The 25145-nt window shown below is 52.0% G+C and overlaps 1 protein-coding gene across 1 annotated transcript in view; it reads left to right on the plus strand.

Moving 5' to 3' along the window:
• The window catches only part of LOC119357938 (putative lipoxygenase 5), a 6025-nt gene extending 1969 nt beyond the window's left edge, over window positions 1-4056 (plus strand). The window contains exons 3-9 of the mRNA XM_037624699.1: window positions 7-342; window positions 700-1218; window positions 1475-1798; window positions 1918-2003; window positions 2139-2551; window positions 2642-2908; window positions 2996-4056. Of these exons, the coding sequence (XP_037480596.1) occupies window positions 7-342; window positions 700-1218; window positions 1475-1798; window positions 1918-2003; window positions 2139-2551; window positions 2642-2908; window positions 2996-3749 (2699 nt within the window). The 3' untranslated portion in view covers window positions 3750-4056. The remainder of the gene's footprint in view (window positions 1-6; window positions 343-699; window positions 1219-1474; window positions 1799-1917; window positions 2004-2138; window positions 2552-2641; window positions 2909-2995) is intronic.
• The last annotated feature ends 21089 nt before the right edge of the window (window positions 4057-25145 follow it).

A 25145-nucleotide genomic window follows, 5' to 3' on the forward strand; every position in this document is an offset into this window, starting at 1 on the left:
CAGCAGGCTCTGCCAGCACCGCGGCGCCGCGCGGCGGCCGGGAGCGCGGGGGCGGCGGGCTCTGCTTCGCGAGCCTCGGCGGGAGGCAGGGGAGGAGGACGGTGCGGTCGAAGGCGCCGGTGGGCGCCCTGGCCGAGCGGGTCGTCCTCATCCCGGCGCCGGCGGAGAGGGTGGCCCGGCCGGAGGCGCACCCGCAGAGCGTGGCGGCGAGGGCCGTGGTCACCGTGCGCCGGAAGCGCAAGGTGGAGGTCAAGGAGCAGGTCGCCGAGCAGATGGACGCCTACGCCGACAGGGTCGGCCGGAGCGTCCTGCTCGAGCTCATCAGCACGGAGACAGACCCAAGTAAGCCACCGCGCGAAGCTTCCCTGCCGCGTTTGAAGCCCTCGTCGGCTGCATCTTTGAATCGAGCTTCTCCTTTTCTTCTCCCCCGCTTTCCGTTCGCCGCCTCAGCTCCAGGGGCGAGAATATTCCAGCTGGTGTCTCTTGACCTGCGCGTGCGCGCCTTCGTTTTCGAGTCATCGTGTCCACATGGAAACCGAGCGTACCAACCTACCCATCGCTCTGTTTATTGATTTGATTTTTCTTCTTTTCTTCCCCGCATGTGGCATGTTTGTGTCGAGTATCAAAATCAGAGCGAATCATTGGATGCAAGCATGCATTGAGCTGAGTGGATCTTCGCTTTTTCTCTGCTGTTGCCAGGAAAGGGAGGCCCCAAGAAGAGCAAGAAGTCGAAGCTGGTGGGGTGGTTCGAGAAGCGGGACGTCAAGGCGGAGCTGGTGGTGTACACGGCGGAGTTCACCGTCGACGCGGCCTTCGGCGAGCCGGGCGCGGTCACCGTGCTCAACCGGCACCAGCTCGAGTTCTTCATCGAGAGCATCCTGGTGGAGGGCTTCCCGTCCGGCCCGGCGCACTTCACCTGCAACTCGTGGGTCCAGCCCACCCGCGTCGACCCGGCCCCGCGGGTCTTCTTCACCAACAGGCCCTACCTGCCGTCCAAGACGCCGCCGGGGCTGAGGGAGCTCCGGCGACGGGAGCTCAAGGAGCTGCGCGGCAGCGGCACCGGCGTGCGCAAGATCACCGACCGGGCCTACGACTACGACGTGTACAACGACCTGGGCAACCCGGACAAGGGCGAGGGGTTCGAGCGCCCCGTCCTCGGCGGCGACAAGCTGCCGTACCCGCGCCGGATGCGGACGGCACGGCCAAGCACCGTCACAGGCAAGTCGCTTTCCCTCCTTCTTCCTCTCTTCTCCTTGATGGCCGCCTTGCCTTGACACCACCGTCGGCGTCGAGTCCACCGATCCATCCATCCATCCATCCAATAAATTCTCCGATAGCAACAGTGTCGTCCCCGACATGGCGGGAGCGAAACCGTCGGTCCGGCTCCGGCGCGTTGCTTTCGTATCCGAACCACCCGATCGTCACTGACGTTGACACTGACCCGCCGCGGCCGTTGCGTTTGGTTTGGGTGCAGAAGAGGGCGCGGAGAGCAGGGTGGAGTACCCGGAACCCATCTACGTGTCGCGCGACGAGGAGTTCGAGGAGGGCAAGAACGAGATGCTGTCCGAGGGCGCCATCAAGGCGCTGCTCCACAACTTCATGCCGCTGCTGGTGAGCTCCGTCTCGCCAGACAGCCGCGACTTCGCCGGCTTCCACGACGTCGACAACCTCTTCAAGGAGGGCCTCCGCCTCAAGCAGGCCCTCCACGACCAGCTCTTCCAGAAGATCCCCTTCGTGCGCAAGATCCAGGAGAACAGCGAGGGCCTCCTCCGCTACGACACCCCCGACATCATCAAGAGTAAGAAGCCCTCCACCGAATCGTCCGTCCATCACCCACTGAGATACGATAAGATACGCCATGGCTTCTTGTTTTGTACTGACGCTGTTTTGTTTTCTTGGCTTGGCCTGTTGTTGCAGAGGACAAGTTCGCGTGGCTGCGCGACGACGAGTTCGCGAGGCAGGCGCTGGCTGGCATCAACCCCGTCAACATCGAGCGGCTTCAGGTAAGCCGTCCCTCTCGCGCGGAACACGGCAACTCTGCAGCTTCCAAAACAGAGCTGCACAACTGTGCGTTGCTGTCTGCAAACTCTCTCTGTGCGTGCAATGGGCCTGAGGAAAGCGTTTCGCCTTCTTTCTAGGTGTTCCCGCCGGTGAGCAAGCTTGACCCGGCTGTCTACGGCCCGCCGGAGTCGGCCATCACGGAGGAGCACATCATCGGGAACCTGGACGGCATGTCGGTGCGGCAGGCGCTGGAGGAGAACAAGCTCTACATGCTGGACTACCACGACATCTTCATGCCTTTCCTGGACCGGATCAACTCGCTGGACGGCCGGAAGGCCTACGGGACGCGCACGCTCTTCTTCCTGACGGCCGGGGGCACGCTGAAGCCCATCGCCATCGAGCTGTGCCTGCCGCCCATGACCGACGACTGCAAGCGCGCCAAGCGGGTGTTCACGCCCCCCGCCGACGCCACCAGCATCTGGCTGTGGCAGCTCGCCAAGGCCCATGTCTGCTCCAACGACGCCGGCGTCCACCAGCTCATCAACCACTGGTACGCCTCTCTGAACATACCGATTCAGAATTCCCACTGCCGGCGATGGTGGCAGACGAACTGAGCTGAGCGATCGTTTTGGCGGTGCAGGCTGAGGACGCACGCGTGCATGGAGCCCTTCATCATCGCGGCGCACCGGCAGATGAGCGCCATGCACCCCATCTTCAAGCTGCTCAAGCCGCACATGCGCTACACGCTCAAGATCAACGCGCTGGCGCGGCAGATCCTCATAAACGGAGACGGCGTCATCGAGTCGGGGTTCACCCCTGGCCGCTACTGCATGGAGATGAGCTCCTTCGCCTACGACAACCTCTGGCGGCTCGACCAGGAAGGCCTCCCCGCCGACCTCATCAGAAGGTACCTACAAGCTTCACTTCAAATGGCTCTGCTCCTATCGACCGTTGCAGTAGCACAAAAATTCATTTGGTGCTTGGTTTGTCGCAGAGGTATGGCGGTGGAGGACGCGAGCCAGCCGCACGGGCTCCGGCTGCTCATCGAGGACTACCCCTACGCCACCGACGGGCTGCTCCTCTGGTCGGCCATCGCGCGGTGGTGCGAGGCCTACGTGGCGGCCTACTACCCGTTCGACGAGGCCGTGCAGGACGACTACGAGCTGCAGTCGTGGTACACAGAGGCCGTGCAGGTGGGGCACCCGGACAAGCGCGACGCGCCGTGGTGGCCGCGCCTCACGACGGCCGGCGACCTCGCGTCCCTGCTCACCACGCTGGTGTGGCTGTGCTCGGCGCAGCATGCGGCGCTCAACTTCGGCCAGTACCCGCTCGGCGGCTACATCCCCAACCGGCCGCCGCTCATGCGCCGGCTGGTGCCGGCCGAGGGCGACCCGGAGTACGAGCACCTCGTCGCGGACCCGCACCGGTTCTACCTGTCGGCGCTGCCCAGCCTCACGCAGACGACGACGTTCATGACGGTCATCGACACGCTCTCCACGCACTCCGCCGACGAGCAGTACCTCGGGGAGCGGCCCAACGAGGAGTGGACGGCGGACCCGGCGGCGCTGGCTGCCGCGCGCGAGTTCGCCGCGGAGGTGCGCCGCGCCGAGGAGGAGATCGAGCGGCGCAACGCCGACCCCTCCCGGCGCAACCGCTGTGGCGCCGGCGTGCTGCCGTACGAGCTCATGGCACCGTCGTCCGGGCCGGGCATCACCTGCCGAGGCGTCCCGAACAGCGTCACCATCTAGCCCGCAGAGAGTAAATTCAAGGGACCGTGGGAATTTTTCAGCCTCGATATACTTTGGGCAGGGAACGTCTCAGGGAAAGTAGATAAGAGAGAAACGCCATTGATTTGGGCCCTCGCCGTGAAGGGCCGAATCGCCATTGATTTGGGCCCAGAGAGGAGAAGATTTAATTGCATTTTTTTTCTGTTCAAAAACTGGGGCATGCTAATATAGTGGAATGTGTAAATGATCTTGTAAGTTCCTATAGTAAAGGGATTCCGACAGATGCTTGAAACATGTGTAAATCAATGGAAAATAATTCAGAGTACTAGCTCAAAACTTGCTTGAGAACATCATAACAATGGAAAGTAATTCAGAGTAATACCTCAAAATAATCCAGTGCCAATTTTGTCATGGCTTACTTGGTTGGCCTACATTAGAAAACAACATCACAATGGAAACTAAATCAACGAAATGTAATGTTACTGTAACTATATGTACAATATCAATTAGTAGATCCACACTTGGCCCAGCTGCATTGGTCCAACTCATAATGCAAAACTTTGAACAAAGGCATACCAAACATCGAAAGGGAAAACTGTGTAGACTGCCAGTAAAAACCGGAATCGTTTAGCTAAATATCTTGAAATAGGTTTTTGCTCCGCTTTATAAATAAAGCACCAACGCACGTTCATACACAAGTCATCCAAGTATGAAGAAAGGAAACAATAAGTCTGTTGGGGCAACAAAAAAAAACATGACCTAAAAGTGGAAAACAAACAATGCAAGACACTACTAAGGGGCGCCAAGAGTTGATGGGTGACGAACTGCAGACCATCCAGTATGCAACCCAGCGAGTCCATGTCCCGCCGCCTACAGAACGAACGCCGATACTACATAAAAAACAACATTTTAAACACAAAGTCAGCGACACATCACACAAAACCTTCTCGGTAGCCATACTATTGTGATGTCATCCATAAGGTCTAGATCATTGCCGCGAACACCAAATAGAAATGGGCATCTCCTCCTCCTAGTATATGGAGCCTTCGTGTCCAGAAAGTCACCTAGGTCTGAGCCTTGCCCCTTGGACCTATAGCCTCACGAACACAGCTCCACGAAAGGCGGGCAATGGGACTAAAGAAGATATGCGTCCATGATTTGGACACCACGTAAAGGGGACAAAGGCCATCACTATGCCCATGTCGCTTTGCCACTTCCATGACCGAGGAGGGAGGCCTCGGAGCAGTTGTCGAATGAAGATCGAACACTAGTGCCTATTGTTGTTTTATGGTTTGGATGTGAGGGAGTCCTGGACTAAGGGGTCATCGGGCGTCCGGCCTGTTGGACATGGGCTGGACTATTGGGCCATGAAGATACATGATAGAAGACTTTCTCCCGAGTACGGATGGGACTCTCCTTTGCGTGGAAGGCAAGCTAGGCGGACGGATATACTATTTCCTTTCTATGTAACCGACTTTGTACAACCCTAGTCCCCTCCAGTGTCTATATAAATTGAGGTGTTAGTCCGTAGAGAACAATCATAATCAGGTAGGCTATACTTCTAGGGTTTTAGCCATTACGATCTCGTGGTAGATCAACTCTTGTAACCCCCATGCTCATCAATATTAATCTAGCAGGATGTAGGGTTTTACCTCCATCGAAAGGGCCCGAACCTGGGTAAACATTGTGTTCCCTGTCTCCGGTTACCATCAACCTCAGACGCAAGTTCAGGACCCCCTACCCGAGATCCGCCGGTTTTGACACCGACATTGGTGCTTTCATTGAGAGTTCCGCTGTGTCGCCGCCAAGAGGTTCGATGGCCCCATCAATCATCCACAACAACATTGTCCAGGGAGAAACCTTCCTCCCCGGACAGATCTTCGTGTTCGGCAGCTTCGCACTGCGGGCCAACTCGCTTGGCCATCTAGAGCAGATCGATAGCTACGCCCCTGGCCACCAGGTCAGATTTGGAAGCTTGAACTACGTCGCGGACATCCGCGAAGACTTGATCTTCGATGGATTCGAGACAGCGGCAGTAGCCGCTCCATGTCACCACGATGAACATGGCTTAAATCTGTCATCGAACTACACCCAGGAGATAGAACCTACAACTACTTCGGCTCTAGATCTGGAGCAGGTCACGCCGTCCGAGGACGGGAGGCTCAACCCCGCCATGGAGGCCGCAGACTCAGCGGCGTTGGAGCCACACACAGACCCAACCTCAAGTGAGATCTGTGTTACCAGAACCCCGGACACGTTTCCGGCTACAGGTTCCAAAGCCTGTGCATCCGCGCATGATGAGCTTGATCGGTCGTCGATCGTTGAATTCAGCTCCGCAGACATCTCCCGGCACTCACCTTTAGGCGACGTGCTAAACTCATTAAAAACACTCTCCCTAGCGGGGGACTCACAACCATATTATATCCGGTTTGAACTGGAGGCCGACGAATTTCGCTTCCCACCCCCCGCCCACTTAATAGCCATTGTCAAAGACTCAACTGACATGCTCAATTATGGCTCCGACGACATCGACAGTATGTTCGACGATGCCGGAGAAGAAGAGGCCCAAAACCTGCCATTCACCAAACGCGGAACGGCCACTTCCTCGTATGACGTATACATGGTGGATGCACCAAAAGAGAATATCGGAGATGACAAGGAAGATCCGGTCGAGGATAAGCCTCCCGAGATACAACCAAAGCGTAGACGTCAGCGGTGCCTCTCTAAGTCACGCCGCAACAAAGATAGCAACACAGGCACAGGAGAAGATAACACTCCGGACTATGCCGAAGACAATGAAGACCTCGGTGATGCAACTTCCGAACAAGATGAACGGGAAGATGGGTGAATTAGCCCTGATAAACAGGCCACGCACGAAGACTCGGAGGACTGTAATTATCTCCCGCACTCCGAGGGGGAGGCGAGCCTCGGCACCGAGGATTTTATCGTTCCCGAGGAACCTCTTGAGCAGGAGCGCTTCAAACGCCAGCTAATAGCCACTGCAAGGAGCCTGAAAAATAAACAGAAGCAGCTTCAAGCTGATCAAGATCTGCTCAATGATAGATGGACCGATGTCCTGGCAACCGAAGAATACGGCCTCAAGCGCCCAACCAAAAGTTACCCGAAGCACAAATTGCTACCTCAGTTCAATGACGAGGCGCTGGAGCCCGTACCATCATTGCGCAATGCGGCTGACCGACCAGCACGCGGTCGGGATAAAGCGGCAACTCAAGTCGAACATAAAACAACTCAAGGACACACATATGACCTACTGCAGGACTCAGACGGTAGATCAGGTCAGAATAGATAAATCTGCGGATCACGGAGACGTGCCCCGACACGCGATAACGGCTATCTAGCCAAACACAATAGCTATACTCACGTCCGGGCCGCGAACCGTAGACGGACTCTATCCGAGCTACGTCGCGATGCGGCCCGATACAAAAGCGCCACTCACCCACTTTGCTTCACTGAAGAAGTAATGGACCACGAATTCCCAGAAGGGTTTAAACCCATAAACATCGAATCATACGATGGAACAACAGATCCCGCGGTATGGATTGAGGACTTTCTTCTTCATACCCACATGGCCCGCGGTGATGATCTCCACGCCATTAAATATCTACCACTAAAACTAAAGGGACCAGCTCGGCACTGGTTAAACAGCCTTCCGGAGAACTCCATTGGCAGTTGGGAAGACCTGGTAGTCGCCTTTCACGATAACTTCCAAGGTACATATGTCCGGCCACCACATGCCGATGACTTAATTCACATCATCCAGCAGCCTAGAGAGTCAGCCAGAAAGCTCTGGACGAGGTTCTTAATTAAAAAGAACCAAATTGTCAACTGTCCGGATGCCAAAGCCCTCGCGGCCTTCAAACACAGCGTCCGAGATGAATGGCTTGCTCGCCACATCGGTCAGGAAAAAACCAAAATCCATGACAGCCCTTACCGCTCGGAGAAGACAGCTGGCTCGCTCGTAAGAGCAATGGCACCAGCGACCCAGGCACTTCCGAAGTCCGAGAAAGCCAAAATGCAATAAATACAAGCGTCATAATAATGATGAAATAACACAAGACACAACAATTAATGCCGGATTCAGTGGCTCCAAGCCCGGTCAACGAAAAAAGCCATCCAAGCCAAATAGAGACGGACCATCCAACCTCGATAAGATATTGGATCGGCCATGCCAGATTCATGGCACCCCCAATAAACCAGCTACCCATACCAACAGAAGATGTTGGGTCTTCAAACAAGCCAACAAATTCAAAGCCGAACACAAGGGGAAGGGGTCGCCCAGTGACAGCGATGACGAAGAGACTCGCCGGCCGAATACCGGGGTTCAGAAGCAATCCCCCCCGAAGTGCAAACAGTAAATATGGTATATGTTGGGGAACATAGTAATTTCAAAAAAAATCCTACGCACATGCAACATCATGGTGATGGATAGCAACGATAGGGGAGAGTGTGTCCACGTACCCTCGTAGACCGAAAGCGGAAGCGTTAGCACAACATGGTTGATGTAGTCGTACGTCTTCAGAATCCGACCGATCAAGTACCAAACGCTTTTCACCTCCGAGTTCTGCACACGTTCAACTCGATGACATCCCTCGAACTCCGATCCAGCCGAGCTTTGAGGGAGAGTTCCGTCAGCACAACGGCGTGGTGACGATGTTGATGTTCTACCATCGCAGGGCTTCGCCTAAGCACCGCTACGATATTATCAAGGTGGACTATGGTGGAGAGGGGCATGACACACGGCTAAAAGATCCAAGAGATCAATTGTTGTGTCTATGGGGTGCCCCTCTCCTCCGTATATAAAGGGGGGAGGAGAGGGCCGGCCAAGGGGAGGAGGCGCGCCCAAGTGGGGAGTCCTACTCCCACCGGGAGTAGGACTCCTCCTTTTCCTATTTGGAGAGGGAGAGGGAAGGAAGAGGAAGGAGGGAGGAAGGAAAGGGGCGGCCCCCTCCCAATTCGGATTGGGCTTGGGGGGGGGGCACCTCCCTTGCTCCTTTATCCTCCTTTCCACTAAATCCCATTAAGGCCCATATACCTCTCGGGGGGTTCCGATAACCTCCCGGTGCTCCGGTATTATCCCGATCTCACCCGGAACCATTCTGATATCCAAATATAGTCATCCAATATATCGGTCTTTACGTCTCGACCATTTCGAGACTCCTCCTCATGTCCGTGATCACATCTGGGATTCCGAACTACCTTCGGTACATCAGAACACATAAACTCATAATATAACCGTCATCAAACTTTAAGCATGCGGACCCTACGGGTTCGAGAACTATGTAGACATGATCAAGACACGTCTCCGGTCAATAAACAATAGCGGAACCTGGATGCTCATATTGGCTCCTACATATTCTACGAAGATCTTTATTGGTCAAACAGCATAACAACATAGGTTGTTCCCTTTGTCATCGGTATGTTACTTGCCCAAGATTTGATCGTCGGTATCTCAATACCTAGTTCAATCTCGTTATAGGCAAGTCTCTTTACTCGTTCCGTAATACATCATCCCACAACTAACTCATTAGTTGCAATGCTTGCAAGGCTTAAGTGATGTGTATTACCGAGTGGGCCCAGAGATACCTCTCTAATAATCGGAGTGACAAATCCTAATCTCGAAATACGCCAACCCAACAAGTACCTTCGGAGACACCTGTAGAGCACCTTTATAATCACCCAGTTACGTTGTGACGTTTGGTAGCACACAAAGTGTTCCTCCGGTAAACGGGAGTTGCATAATCTCATAGTCATAGAAACATGTATAAGTCATGAAGAAAGCAATAGCAACATACTAAACGATCAAGTGCTAAGCTAACGGAATGGGTCAAGTCAATCACATCATTCTCCTAATGATGTGATCCCATTAATCAAATGACAACTCTTTGTCTATGGCCAGGAAACATAACCATCTTTGATCCACGAGCTAGTCAAGTAGAGGCATACTAGTGACAATCTGTTTGTCTATGTATTCACACATGTATCATGTTTCCGGTTAATACAATTCTAGCATGAATAATAAACTTTTATCATGATATAAGGAAATAAATAATAACTTTATTATTGCCTCTAGGGCATATTTCCTTCAGTCTCCCACTTGCACTAGAGTCAATAATATAGATTACACGGTAATGATTCTAACACCCATGGAGCCTTGGTGCTGATCATGTTTTGCTCGAGAAGAGGCTTAGTCAATGGGTCTGCAACATTCAGATCCATATGTATCTTGCAAATCTCTATGTCTCCCACCTGGACTTGATCCCGGATGGAGTTGAAGCGTCTCTTGATGTGCTTGGTTCTCTTGTGAAATCTGGGTTCCTTTGCCAAAGCAATTGCACCAGTATTGTCACAAAAGATTTTCATTGGACCCGATGCACTAGGTATGACACCTAGATCGGATATGAACTCCTTCATCCAGACTCCTTCATTTGCTGCTTCTGAAGAAGCTATGTACTCCGCTTCACATGTAGATCCTGCTACGATGCTTTGTTTAAAACTGCACCAACTAACAGCTCCTCCGTTCAATAAAAACACGTATCCAGTTTGCGATTTAGAATCGTCCGGATCAGTGTCAAAGCTTGCATCGACGTAACCATTTACGACAAGCTCTTTGTCACCTCCATAAACGAGAAACATATCCTTCGTCCTTTTCAGGTATTTCAGGATGTTCTTGACCGCTGTCCAGTGATCCACTCCTGGATTACTTTGGTACCTCCCTGCTAAACTAATAGCAAGGCACACATCAGGTCTGGTACACAGACATGATAGAGCCTATGGCTGAAGCATAGGGAACATCTTTCATTTTCTCTCTATCTTTTGCAGTGGTCGGGCATTGAGTCTTACTCAACTTCACACCTTGTAACACAGGCAAGAACCCTTTCTTTCCTTGATCCATTTTGAACTTCTTCAAAACTTTGTCAAGGTATGTGCTTTGTGAAAGTCCAATTAAGCATCTCGATCTATCTCTATAGATTTTGATGCCCAATATATAAGTAGCTTCACCGAGGTCCTTCATTGAAAAACTCTTATTCAAATATCCTTTTTTGCTATCCAGAAATTCTATATCATTTCTGATCAACAATATGCCATCCACATATAATATCAGAAATGCTACAGAGCTCCCACTCACTTTCTTGTAAATACATGCTTCTCCAAAAGTCTGTATAAAACCATATGCTTTGATCACACTATCAAAACGTTTATTCCAACTCCGAGAGGCTTGCACCAGTCCATAAATGGATCGCTGGAGCTTGCACACTTTGTTAGCTCCCTTTGGATCGACAAAACCTTCCGGTTGCATCATATACAACTCTTCTTCCAGAAATCCATTCAGGAATGCAGTTTTGACATCCATTTGCCAAATTTCATAATCATAAAATGCGGCAATTGCTAACATGATTCAGACAGACTTAAGCATCGCTACGGGTGAGAAGGTCTCATCGTAGTCAATCCCTTGAACTTGTCGAAAACCTTTTGCAACAAGTCGAGCTTTATAGACAGTAACATTACCGTTAGCGTCATTCTTCTTCTTGAAGATCCATTATTCTCGATGGCTTGTCGATCATCGGGCAAGTCAACCAAAGTCCACACTTTGTTCTCATACATGGATCCCATCTCAGATTTCATGGCCTCAAGCCATTTTGCGGAATCTGGGCTCACCATCACTTCTTCATAGTTCGTAGATTCATCACGGTCTAGTAACATAACCTCCAGAACAGGATTACCGTACCACTCTGGTGCGGATCTTACTCTGTTTGACCTACGAGGTTCAGTAACAACTTGATCTGAAGTTTCATGATCATCATCATTAACTTCCTCACTAATTGGTGTAGACATCACAGGAACCGGTTTATGTGATGAACTACTTTTTAATAAGGGAGCAGATACTGTTACCTCATCAAGTTCTACTTTCCTCCCACTCACTTCTTTCGAGAGAAACTCCTTCTCTAGAAAGGATCCATTCTTAGCAACGAATGTCTTGCCTTCGGATCTGTGATCGAAGGTGTACCGAATAGTTTTCTTTGGGTATCCTATGAAGACACATTTCTCCGATTTGGGTTCGAGCTTATCAGGTTGAAGCTTTTTCACATAAGCACCGCAACCCCAAACTTTAAGAAACGACAACTTTTGTTTCTTGCCAAACCACAATTCATAAGGTGTCGTCTCAATGGATTTTGATGGTGCGCTATTTAACGTGAATGCGGCCGTCTCTAAAGCATAACCCCAAAATGATAGCGGTAAATCAGTAAGAGACATCATAGATTGCACCATATCTAGTAAAGTACGATTATGACGTTCGGACACACCATTAAGCTGTGGTGTTTCGGGTGGCGTGAGTTGTGAAACTATTCCGCATTGTTTCAAATGTAGACCAAACTCGTAACTCAATTATTCTCCTCCACGATCAGGTCGTAGAAACTTTATTTTCTTGTTACGATGATTTTCAACTTCACTCTGAAATTCTTTGAACTTTTCAAATATTTGAGACTTATGTTTCATTAAGTAGATATACCCATATCTGCTTAAATCATCTGTGAAGGTGAGAAAATAACGATACCCGCCGCGAGCCTCAACATTCATTGGACCACATACATCAGTATGTATGATCTCCAACAAATCAGTTGCTCGCTCTATAGTTCCGGAGAACGGTGTTTTAGTCATCTTGCCCATGAGGCATGGTTCGCAAGTACCAAGTGATTCATAATCATGTGATTCCAAAAGTCCATCAGTATGGAGTTTCTTCATGCGCTTTACACCAATATGACCCAAACGGCAGTGCCGCAAATAAGTTGCACTATCATTATCAACTCTGCATCTTTTGTCTTCAACATTATGAATATGGGTATCACTACTATCGAGATTCATCAAAAATAGACCACTCTTCAAGGGTGCATGACCATAAAATATATTACTCATATAAATAGAACAACCATTATTCTCATATTTAAATGTGTCGGCGTTCTGGGAACGGGGGTCCCCAGACTTGCCTGCCTGCGGCCTGCGGCGTGGCTCAAAGGGGGCCCAACGCGGCCCATCTTCACCAACACAAACCCAAGACCCTCGCGGGGCGGACGACGCGGAGCTTCCTCAGGCGCGGCCTCGTCAGGCTGGCTCACGAGGAGGCGGAGAGATCAAGGCGAGGTACCTCACGAGGTGCCCATGACGCAAGCCATGACGACCGGGGGCACCAGGCGGGTGCCAGCCCGCGCAGTGTCCTCCCTTCCTCTTTGGTGCAAAGGGGGCAAGCGCAGCCGTGGAGTACCGAGGCATCAGGCAAAGGTTGCCATTTCGGTGCAACGAGACCAAGACCAGGTGGACTACGAGACGGAGGTCACCGTGGAGCCCAAGACGGCGTCATCACCAGAGCTTTGCGCAGGCGAAGACTACTTTTGTCAGGATAGTTGATACTAGTTGTCCCCCTTCAAATTAGCCCGCCATTGTTGGCTCCCTTCCCGCTCGATATTTGGGAAGAGGACCAGGGCCTCTATAAATAGGACCAGCCACCCACAGAGCAGAGGGAGAGCGAGCCGGAGGAATCGAAGGGCAGAGAAAAGCGAGCTAGCCGGGGGGTTGGAAGGATAGAGAAGATCAAAGAGAGAGAGAGAGACGGGTGACTGAGCTCCTCCCAGCAGTTCATCACCCCAGCCAAGAACAGACCTTCGTGAGGCTGTTCTTCCTTGTATTGTTCATCATCATCAGCCCAAGAGGCAAACCACCACACCACACACTGGAGTAGGGTATTACACCAAAACGGTGGCCCGAACCAGTATAAACCCTACGTCTCTTGTGTTGTTCTTTCCATAGTTCAGATCCTAGCAAGGCGGAGGGGTGCAGGTAGGTAGGAGGCGAAATCTCCGCGTGCACCCCAGTGTTCGAACCTCAAGGGTCTGCCGGAACCCGAAATCCGACATTTGGCGCGCCAGGTAGGGGTGCGGCGGGATTTGTCTTCCACCACCCCGTTCTCCTCCGACCATCACGCCCATGTCTGATGCTCGTCGGGCCCGCGCCGAGCGCCGGGCCGTGCTCGCTTCCCGCGTCGCCCAGACGGCCCCTGTCGGCGGGCGTCCTCGCCGTTCCCCGTCACCTGCCGTCAATGCCGCCACCGGCCCGGCGGGGGACGAGCAGCAAGCATCGTCCCAGCATCCGTCCGTGCGGCAAGACGGCCGCATTGCAACTCCCTCGCTCACCCCAGCTGGTTCTTCATCCCGCGCGCTCCACGCGCCCATGGAGGCTCGGGCTGCACTCATCGCAGTGAACGAGCTCCTGCGCTACCGTCCCGTCGACGACGTCTACGAAGAATGGCTCGACCACGTCGCCGAGCTCGTCCGCGCCGCAGGGGGCTCTGCTGCGTCATCCGTTCCGCTGCACCGCACCCCGCCCCGTGCAGGCAATGAAGCTCCGACGGCGCCCCGGCCGCCTCCTCCTCAGGAAGGCGCCATGGCTTCAAGGCGCGTGGCCCCTGGGCGGAACCTGCTCCGTCAGGCGCCAGCGCAGCAAGAGCAGAGCTGTCAAGAAGTCCCTCGCCCGCAAGAAGCTGCCCGGGCGCTCCCTGCTCCAGCACGTCGCGACCATGCTCCTGCTCCCGCGCGTCAGGACCCCGCGCTGCTCCCAGCTGCAGCGCGTGGGGACATTCAAGACCAAGCTCCCCGTCATCCAAGGCCTCCCGTGGCCACAGCAGGCTGCCGTGCCTTCACCGCCGAGCTACGCAATGTCGCGTGGCCCGGCAAGTTCAAGCCAGAATTGCCTCCTCGATACGACGGCACGGCTGACCCTGCGGAGTTCCTCAAGCTCTACAAGCTGGGCATCGAAGCTGCCAACGGAGACGAGAAGGTCATGGCGAACTGGTTCCCCATGGCACTCAAGGACGGGGCCCGCACCTGGCTCCTGAACCTGGATCCAGGCACAATCTCCTCCCGGGATGAGATGCGCACCCGCTTCATCGCCAACTTCCAAGGCACTCGCGACCGGCCACCCACCGTGAGCGACATGCGCCGCATCAAGCAACAGCCCGGGGAGACCCTGCAGAAGTACATCCAGCGCTTTAACAACACGCGCCTCAAGATTCCCAAGGTGACTGAGGAGGCCATCATCTCGGCCTTCTCCGACGGCATGCGCGACGTCAAGATGAAGGAGGAGTTGGCGATGCATGAAGACCTGTGCACTTCCTTGGAACTATTCAACCTGGCAACCAAGTGCGCCAGGGCCGAGGAAGGGCGTCTCTCCCTCCTCGAGCTGCCTGCCGCAGACCCAGAAGAGAAGAAACCCAAGGCCAAGGATGTGAAGCGCAAGGGGGCTGCCGTGCTCGCGGCAGAACCAGACACCAAGCGGGGCAGAGATCAGCCCAAACCTTCCAAGGGCAGCCGGTACTGTGTGTACCACGACCTCCACACCCACAACACCAACGAATGTCAAGAGCTTTGAGCCGTGCGAGAAGGAAGGATCGGTCGTTGCCCTGACCGCAGTGACCGGGGCTACGGCCGGGGAGGAGGAAGGAACGCAGGATGCTGGGAAGACCATGGCCCGCGCCAAGGGTGGCGCGATCAACCTCGCGAGGATCGCTGGCAAGACCCGCCTCGCAAGGGAGGCTGGAGGGATCAGCCTCGCGAGGGAGACTGGAGGGATCAGCCTCGCGAGGATTGCCCGCAAGGCAACGCAGGCCTCCGACTGCTGCCACCGCAGCCAAGGAGAAACGAGGACCGCCACCAGGACGAGGGGGCTGGGGGCTTCCAGGAGCCCCGCGCGATCGCCTGCATCCTGGGCGGGGCACAAGCCCCAGCCTCTCAGCGCATCTTCAAGCAGTTCGCCCGCGAAGTGAACGCAGTCCTCCCCAGGCTCGAAGCCACGCGCCCTCTCAGGTGATCGGCGTGCGCCATCACGTTCATCTCAGCAGATCAGCTCAAGTGTGCGGCTACAGCCGGAGTTCTCCTGATGCTTTGTTCCCCAATCATCAGCAGCGTGGTAGTCACCAAGACCCTCATCGATGGCAGTGCAGGGCTTAACGTCCTGTCCGTGGAAACATCCAACAACCTCCAAGTGCCCTACAGCCAGCTTCAGCCAACCAAGCCCTTCTCCGGTGTCACCGACGGCTCCACGGTCCCGATTGGGCAGGTCCGCCTCCCTGTCACCTTCGGGGCACACGACAACTACCGCACCGAGCTCATCGACTTCGACGTCGCTCACATTCGCCTGCCGTACAACGCCATCCTTGGGTACCCAGCGCTGGCCAAGTTCATGGCCGTAACTCACCATGACTACAACGTCCTCAAGATGCCAGGAAGCAGCGGAGTCATCACGGTGCCATGTGAAGAGAAGGACGTGGTGTGTTCCCTGGAACGAGCCTTTCAGGCCGCGTCACTAGAAGACCCGGATCGTGGAAGCAGGAGGCCTCCCGAGACCGCCCCTAAGAAGAGGAAGACATCGTCCGGCCTAACCACTCAGGAGGCAGGCCCCTCTGGGCCCGCCCTGCCCAGGGGGAACCTCCTTCCATCGCATAGGAAAGCGCGCCCAGCGCCCTCCTCAGGCAGGGCTCGGGGGCTCTCCCCTGGAGGGCCACCGACCTAGCTAGGGTCACGAGGGAGGCGCTTGGGCACCACATGGAGGCGTGTTTCGAAGCACGTTTCCTTCAAGAAGGAGCAAGGCAAGGAGACCCAGACCCTCAGGAGTTCATCAGCAAGGCCATTCAGGAGTTACAGGAGTCAAGAGTCATGAAAGGCGGCCGCCGCCTACCAGCAGTGGCTCCCCATCCAGGCGAGGATGGTGGGCTGCACGTCTGCATCGACATACCAGGGCTCAACCGAGTCGCCTCTCTGGAGCGCCTCTGGCCCTCGCGAGTGGGGCGCTGCGGAGGCCCACCCCACAGCTACGTTCGCATCCCTCACGGCTTGCCGAACGCGGTTGACACGTACCAGCGCCTCATGAGGGGCATCACGGAGGCACGAGAGGCCAGACGTTCCGCAGCCCTGGCGGGGATGGAGATGGCCCGTGAGGAGCCGCCAGCGCCTCCGGAGCCTCCCGAGGCCCCTGGGCCTGGGGGCTCGTGAGGATCAGCTTCCGCAGCCCACCGAGCCTGCTACATCAACGCTCCTTCGTCCTCAACATCATCAGGTGACGTCTTTCGACTTTTATTTCCAGCTGGGAGCGCCCCCCAGGGCTGCATTATTCCCAGGCCGCGTGGGTCCGTCCCTGCAGCGTGTATCCCCTTTTTATTCCATGTTGTTAGCTTAGCTTGTTGGGGGCGCCCCTCGGGCTGCATGACCCCCCAAGTCGCTCGGGCCTGACCCAGCGATGTCCGCATTCCCAGCATCTATTTGAATGAATCCACTCCTTCGCGGCTAATGTGTTTTACCTAGTTGCCTGCTCAGCTGACGCCAACTAACGGAGCTGTTCCCAAACGGCACGACGCTTGCGCATGGGTCCGTCCCTGCAACGCCGACAAACCTGGATGGCTAAGCTCTGGCCGCGGCAGCCCTGCATAGCGTCACCTCGTCAAGCCTTCAGTGCCTCACTACCCCTCGGAAGCAACCAAAGGCTGACTGTCAATTGTCATGGCAACCCCTTGTTTTTTTTCTATGATGGACCTGCAGGACCTCCTGAAGGAGCTGCGTCAGGCGAGGCCCTTGCGGTGTCTCCTTCGCTCTCGTCCGCGCGAACCGCTTGCACGTTAAAGGGGGGGTGCCTTTGCATCGCGACTCAAGGCTCCTACTGGCTCTCCAGCCCTCACCCTCTGGCCTTGACCACGGCATCGCGACCTGGCATACCAGCGACAGCTGAGACTCACTCGAGGGCCGGGACCCGAGGATGTAGAGCAGGAAGGGGAGCAAAGGCGAGAGGGGAGATACACACGAGGACCTCACCGAGCAACCTCGCGCCTGCCGATGCACGGACCCGGCGACACACCAGAGAGCGGCCCCTGATCCTCGAGATAAGTCATCACCTGGAAGCGCCAGCTGCCGTGGCACCATCCCCGCACCTCATGCTACCCCGTGTTAGCGACGCCGCTCTCCTTTCTCACCAAACGACGGTTGCTTGGGCGCCCAAGGGGACCTCCTGAGCATCGCAACTCAGGGGCTCTTACCGGACTCCGGGTTGCTCACCTCCTGGCCTTGACACGGCATTGCGACCTGGCATACCAGCGACGACTGAAGCTGCCTTGGGACTGGGACCTGTCGGCGCAGAGCACCAAGCCCTCGTGAGGTTCGAAAGGGAGGACTGAGCTAAGACGGAATGAGCAACTCGCGCAATTCTACGACAATGGTTATAATAACAAAACAGGATCACAGGCACCTTACAAGCCCCCACGGGGCGCGTTTTTGATTCCTCGTAGGGAACAGATCCTAAAGGGACTCAAACTACGTGCGGCCCTACAAAAGACGCCATCATCAACAGTGGGCCGTCAAGCACCGACGCCAACCCCATCCAGATCAGAGTCGGAGGCGGCCTGACGAGCCCGCCCTGCTCCAGGAGCGGCGCCGACTCGGGGGCTCGTAGCTGTCGTCGCTCGTCTCGGGAGTCGCGAAGAGCTCGCCGGAGTCGCTGGAGCCTCCGACGCCTGTAGGATCGAAAGTATGTCTAGAGGGGGGGGTGATTAGACTACTTGACCAAATAAAAACATAACCTTTTCCCAATTTTAGTTCTTGGCAGATTTTAGCTATTGTAGTACAAGTCAAGCAATCATCACACAATTCAAGCAAGCATGCAAAGAGTATATTGGCAGCGGAAAGTAAAGCATGCAACTTGCAAGAATGTAAAGGGAAGGGTTTGGAGAATTCAAACGCAATTGGAGACACGGATGTTTTTCCCGTGGTTCGAATAGGTGGTGCTATCCTACATCCACATTGATGGAGACTTCAACCCACGAAGGGTAACGGTTGCGCGAGTCCACGGAGGGCTCCACCCACAAAGGGTAACGGTTGCGCGAGTCCACGGAGGGCTCCACCCACGAAGGGTCCACGAAGAAGCAACCACCCACAAAGGGTCCATGAAGAAGCAACCTTGTCTATCCCACCATGGCCATCGCCCACGAAGGACTTGCCTCACTAGCGGTAGATCTTCACGAAGTAGGCGGTCTCCTTGCCCTTACAAACTCCTTGGTTCAACTCCACAATCTTGTCGGAGGCTCCCAAGTGACACCTAGCCAATCTAGGAGACACCACTCTCCAAGAAGTAACAAATGGTGTGTAGGTAATGAACTCCTTGCTCTTGTGCTTCAAATGATAGTCTCCCCAACACTCAACTCTCTCTCATAGGATTTGGATCTGGTGGAAAGAAGATTTGAGTGGAAAGCAACTTGGGGAAGGCTAGAGATCAAGATTCATATGGTAGGAATGGAATATCTTGGTCTCAACACATGAGTAGGTGGTTCTCTCTCAGAACATATGAGTTGGAATTGTGTATGTGTTCTGATGGCTCTCTCCACGAATGAAGAGGAGGTGGAGGGGTATATATAGCCTCCACACAAAATCCAACCGTTACACATAGTTTTCCAATCTCGGTGGGACCGAATCAAAAAACTCGCTCGGACCGAAAAGGTAAACCTAGTGACCGTTAGAGATTTTCGGTGGGACTGACATGCAACTCGGTAGGACCGATATGGTTAGGGTTTGGGCATAACGTAATCTCTGTGAGACCGATTACACAAACTCGGTGAGGCCGATTTTGGTAATTAGCTAATCAGAGAGTTGGTCAGGCAAACTCGGTGGAACCGATTTGCTCTTTCGGTGAGACCGAAAAGTTACAAAAAGGAAACACTGAATTTACATTGCAATCTCGGTGGGACCGATTCGCTCTTTCGGTGAGACCGAAAAGTTACGAAAGGGAAACAGAGAGTTTGCAATCCCATCTCAGTGAGACCGAGATCCCTATCGGTAGAACCGAATTGCTAGGGTTTGGCAGTGGCTTATGACAAATGAAACTCGGTGGCGCCAGATAGAAAGAATCGGTAGGACCGAGTTTGGCTTAGGGTTTAGGTCATATGTGGATATGGGAAAGTAGTTGAGGGTTTTGGAGCATATCACTAAGCACATGAATCAAGAGGCTCATTAAGCAACACCTCATCCCTCCTTGATAGTATTGGCTTTTCCTAAAGACTCAATGTGATCTTGGATCACTAAAATATAAAATGAAGAGTCTTGAGCTTTTGAGCTTGAGCCAATCCTTTGTCCTTAGCATTTTGAGGGTTCCACTTTCACATCCATGCCATGCCAATCATTGAGCTTTCCTGAAATAGTCATCTTGGAATAGCATTAGCTCAATGAGCTATATGTTGTTATGAATTACCAAAACCACCTAGGGATAGTTGCACTTTCAATCTCCCCCTTTTTAGTAATTGATGACAACATATAGATCAAAGCTTCGACAAATGATAATAAGCATGAAATATATCGTCGCTTTGAGAAGTATGTGACAAGTAAGAGCTCCCCCTAAATTTGTGCATATTTAAAATTTGCTTTGGACTGCAAATGCACAAAGAGTTAGAGTCATGGGTTACTCTTCCATGTCACATACATCTTGGTGGAGCGCTTAAAATGATAAGAATGAAATACATGCACTCATCACCAAGAATAGTGAATGATCACATAAGATAGATAAGATATATCAAGCATGCATAAGTGTAGCTTATGATCAAACACATGACCATCAATGTCTCACGAGCAATGACATAGTATCTCAAGCACTCAAAAGCAAACAAAGTTCGAAAAACCACCAAATAAAGCAAGAGAGAAAAAAGCAAAAAGCAACACTCTCTTTCTCGAAGCCTATGATCTATACATTTTCTCCCCCTTTGGCAACAAGTTACCAAAAAGTTCCTAGAAAATGCATAGTGCTAAGTCGACACTCAAGCTTGATCTTCAGGTGGTGGTGGAGTCCGGAGCACTCCAAGGACGAAGCCTTCTGTAGACGTGGTTGGAGTTGAGGCTGAAGTGGACGCTGGAGCTGGTGGAACTGAGGCTGTAGCTGGTGCAGAAGTGGTGGCTCTGGTGTCAGCAACTGGCACTGCATATGATCTCTGAGCTCTTGGCGCTCTGGCAAATGCATCAGTTGTAGTCTTGCCTCTCCTCTCCTGCATGTCATCCTGAAGTTGTTCCACTTCAGACTGAATCTCTGTTACTTTGACATCCATGATTCTCTCTAGGCTCTGCTGATTCTGAGTGAGGGTGGCCAGTCCTTGCTCAATCCTTAGTGTGGATGCAATCAAGTAACCAAGCTGCTCTTGTTTGGTTTTCAAGAAATACTCAGATGCCTCCTCTTGAGTTGGCATCTTGGCAGCTTTCTCCTTCCTTGCCTTCTCCTTCTTTGCTTGTGCTTGTGCAGATGATGGTTCATTTCTCAGTCATGACCACTTGATTATCTTCAAAATCTGGACGGATGGGCAGGTGTTCCTTGTCCATTAAGTATATGCATGTGCCCATCTTTGAGTTGATGAGCTCCTGAATCTATGGGGCATATCCACAACTCCTCTTCTGGTCTGCTGTAGTCCTCTTGATGGTCTCTACCATGAGGCTCATCACCTTGAACTTCTGTGGCACATCAAATATATGAAGCAAATTTATTGCATGGCCTCTGATCATCTTGTGATCTCCAGACTTTGGCAACAAGGTGTGCCTCAGTATCCAATTGATAGTTGGCAGCCCTGACAGAAGATAGTGCACTGCGCCAAATTTGAAAGTTTCAAGAGCCTCGTTTGGAATTTCCTTGTACATATTGGACATAGAGTTGTGGTCCATCTTCTTCTTGGCATAAATGTCCAAGTCATCTGCTTGCTCCTCTGGGGCATTAATGAGTTGTGCCCACTCAGCAACTGTTGACTGATATCTGGTTCCTTCTGACATCCATACAATCCTCCCATCTGGATAAAAATATGCTGTGGAGTAGAACTGCATGATAAGCTCCTCGTTCCACTTTGTGAGCTTCTACCCAACAAAGTCTGCTACTCCACAAGCATTGAAGCTGTCATACACTCCAGGGTAGTGTTCTTCATTGTACTTGATGTATTGCCAGTCAACCCATCTCATATCACAGACTATTGGCTTCTTATCAAGTAGCACTGTCTCATAGAAGTCCTGCTGTTCCTTGGTGTGAAATCTGTAATCCACAGCAGTTCTTCTCCTTGAAGCATACGTGTCTGCTTCTCTCCACTTCCTCAGCCCTGAGTCTCTCCTGAGGTTCATATCCTCAGCCACATGATGAGCATCATTGTGGTCTGGGATCTTGGGCTTGAGTTTTCTGAGAACTTGCTCTTCATCATCTTCTTCAGCAGCTTCAGGCACTGGGGCCTTGTTCTTCTCAGCAGCTGGGATGCTTCTTGTATTCCTCTTTGGTGTTGTCTTGACCTTTGATGCAGCCTTGGGTGCTTCCTTGGGCTTAGATGCAGTAGCCCCTGATTTGATAGCATCACCCATTAGCTTGGGTGCCTTAGGTGCTGGTGCAGCAACCTCTTCTTCTTCCTCTTCTTCCATGATGGAAGCCTTTCCAAGCACTCTGGCTACGGTCTTCTTCACCCTTTCCTTCCTTTTCTTGCCTTCAGCAGCAACTGGCTCTATGGGAGTGGGCTTCTCAGAAATCTTGATTGAAGCTCTGGCCTTTGGCATAGGCTGCCTGCCTGCTGGCCTTTTGATCTTTAACCCTGGCTTTGTGCCCTGAGCTGGCTCAATTCTCTTGGAAGTTGCTTCCTCTTCCTCTGCCACATAATCTTCATCCTCAGAATCTGAAGTTCTCTTCTTCCTCTGTCTGGTGGCAGCTTTTGGCAAATTGCTTGGGGTACTTCTGCTGCCATCATCTGAAGAGCTGGAGGGACTAGTGCCCTCACTCATCTGCACTTGCTGCTCTGACAAGTTCTGGCTGTCACTCTGATCAGACATGTTGCAAATTCTGACTGCTGACCCTGTGAATAGGTTATAGATGAGATAGAGTGGATGAGCATCACAAAATGCAGAGATTTTTGCAAAAGAATGACTCAAAAACTTAGTTTTAGTTTCCCACTGAAATCATCTCGGATCTACCGATTTTTAAACTCGGTGATACCGAAGCAGTTTTGGAACCTAAACTAGTGAATTCGGTCAGACCGAGTCACTGTTCGGTGGCACCGAGACTGCTAGGGTTTCACAGAGTTCCAAAATCGGTCACACCGATAAGTAATTCTCGGTCAGACCGAGTCTCACTTGTGCAATGGCATAAGCCAAATCGGTGGGACCGAGTTTTTCAACTCGGTAGGTCCAAGATGGTTTTGGCGGAAACCTAACCCTAAAATTTTCGAATCAAAACTAATCTACGAACGCATTGACTGGACAGGAGTGTTTCAATCGTGGCAAGAATCATGATGATCACAATGTGCTAAGAATCGGATTGGGGAATAGCACAAAGATCGAGTCCATACCCTAGTTCGGCAGAGACTCGCTACGGCGGCAACGGCGGGGTAGAATTCCGTTGACGGCGATGGAGACCAGCGACTGGAGGTGGCTGGCGGCGAGGAGACAATCCGGAGACCAAGTTGGCAGAGCAGGCTATCGCGCGGGCGAAGGGGTTCCGAGAAATTTCCAATTTTTTTTTGCCTGTGACTATATATAGCCCGACCCTGTTGGTGTGACCGAGTGGAACGACTCGGTGGCACCTAGATGCAAAACTGTATACAGTTATTGCAACTCGGTGTGACCGAATGGTTCAAATCGGTTGCACCGAGATCGAAAACATAGATCAACTTAATGATCTCGGTAGGACCGAAAGTAGGGTATCGGTCAGACCGAGAATCATAAAGAGGTTTTGGAAGTTTATGTCTATGACGAATTGGGGACTCCGAGCGCTCCTCACACAGAGTGGTTCGAATCTGACTTGATCAAATTTTGTGATGTAGCATGAATAGAGTTTGAGACGAGAAAAGCATAGATAGCTAGAGGAGGTTCTTAGGCATTCTTGTCCATCCACTTGGCAAAAGGAAATAAAACCGAACAATCAAAACAACAAGTGGATGTCCTCGAATGAGTAAAATATGCAACCAGCATGCTCACACAATAAGATGGCAAATGAAATATGTGACAAGGCATGCACAACCAATTCTAGCATCTACCAAGCAATTTGCGATGACAAGGTCATCTATATATGAGTATATTGACTTAGGAGTCAAGTGAGAACACTTGATCATAGGTCATACTCATCGTTTAAGCTCAAGTGGGGTTACCACTTTTACATAAAGCATTGTTGTGTTCACATCTTTAGAGTTGCTTTAGCTCAAGTCTTAGAGTAAAGCTCCCCCTAGATGTGATATCCCCCCTTAGAGGGATGAACTAACCTCGGGGTTTTGTCGATGATGACTTCATGTAGATGTTGAAGATGTGGATGCTCAATGTTGATGTAGATCACTTGGAGCTATCCCTTTGAGTGAATTGCACTTTCAATACCTACATGGGTTAGTCCCACAAGGAACAAACAAGGATATCCATAGACATAGAGTGATGCACACACAAGATGATGTCCATGAAAACTTTTAGGTTACCTTGTCCCTTGTCTTACCAACAAGAGGGTTTGTGACTCCTTGAACTAGTGCAAAATGTGGAAGTTGATTGCACTTGTTCTTGCCAAAATGATAAGAGTGAAGTATGTTGGCGGAGTCACCCTCAAGAACTCTCTAGTTCTTCTTCTTTTGGATCCACACCATCTTGATGGGAATCCTTGGAGTTGTAGTCGTACTTGATGAAGTGGAACTTGAAGTAGTCTTGGGAATCCACTTGACTAAGGTCTTAGGAGCTTCTTGAAATGCATCAATTTCCTCTTGAAGCTTGTCCTTGCCTTTTTGCTTGTAGTCTTGTGGTGGAAGATCATCTTGAGCTTGTGTCCCCTTGAAAGAAGTATCATACTTTTCTTGTTGAGGAACAAACTTTGGCTTGGGGTATTGATCTTCTTCCCACTCAACTCCATTGGCATTGAACTTTCGTTCAAAACCAACACCTTGATTCTTCCGGTGCATTCCTTGCTTGCGCACAATTTCCTTGAATTGCTTACTCCCGGCAAGGCTTTTGTACACTCCTTTCTCTATAATTCCCTTCAATAAGCTATTTTCTTGCTCAAGTGTAACTTGGCTAAGAGAATCATTAGTGGAATCAAGAGAACTACTAGAAGCAACAATATTGGATTTAGCATGATCATTGTTACTGCTAGAGGAAGAATCTTTCTTGTTCTTGTTACTAGACTTGACTTGAGGCATGTAAGTGGATAAGAGTAAACGCTTGGCAATGTAATAAGAACTTTTCTTGCGGAGATCATCATTGATTGCTTTTAAGAACTCATGCTCTTGCTCAAGATTGAGCTTTTCAAAGCGTAATTTCTCATGAGCTCTTAAAAGTTCTCGATGATCTTTGAAGATAGTTTCATGAGCTAACTTAAGAGTGTTTAGTTCTTAAGTTAGAGCCT

Source organism: Triticum dicoccoides, chromosome 2A, assembly GCF_002162155.2.
Source record: "Triticum dicoccoides isolate Atlit2015 ecotype Zavitan chromosome 2A, WEW_v2.0, whole genome shotgun sequence".
Classification (NCBI taxonomy): domain Eukaryota; kingdom Viridiplantae; phylum Streptophyta; class Magnoliopsida; order Poales; family Poaceae; genus Triticum; species Triticum dicoccoides.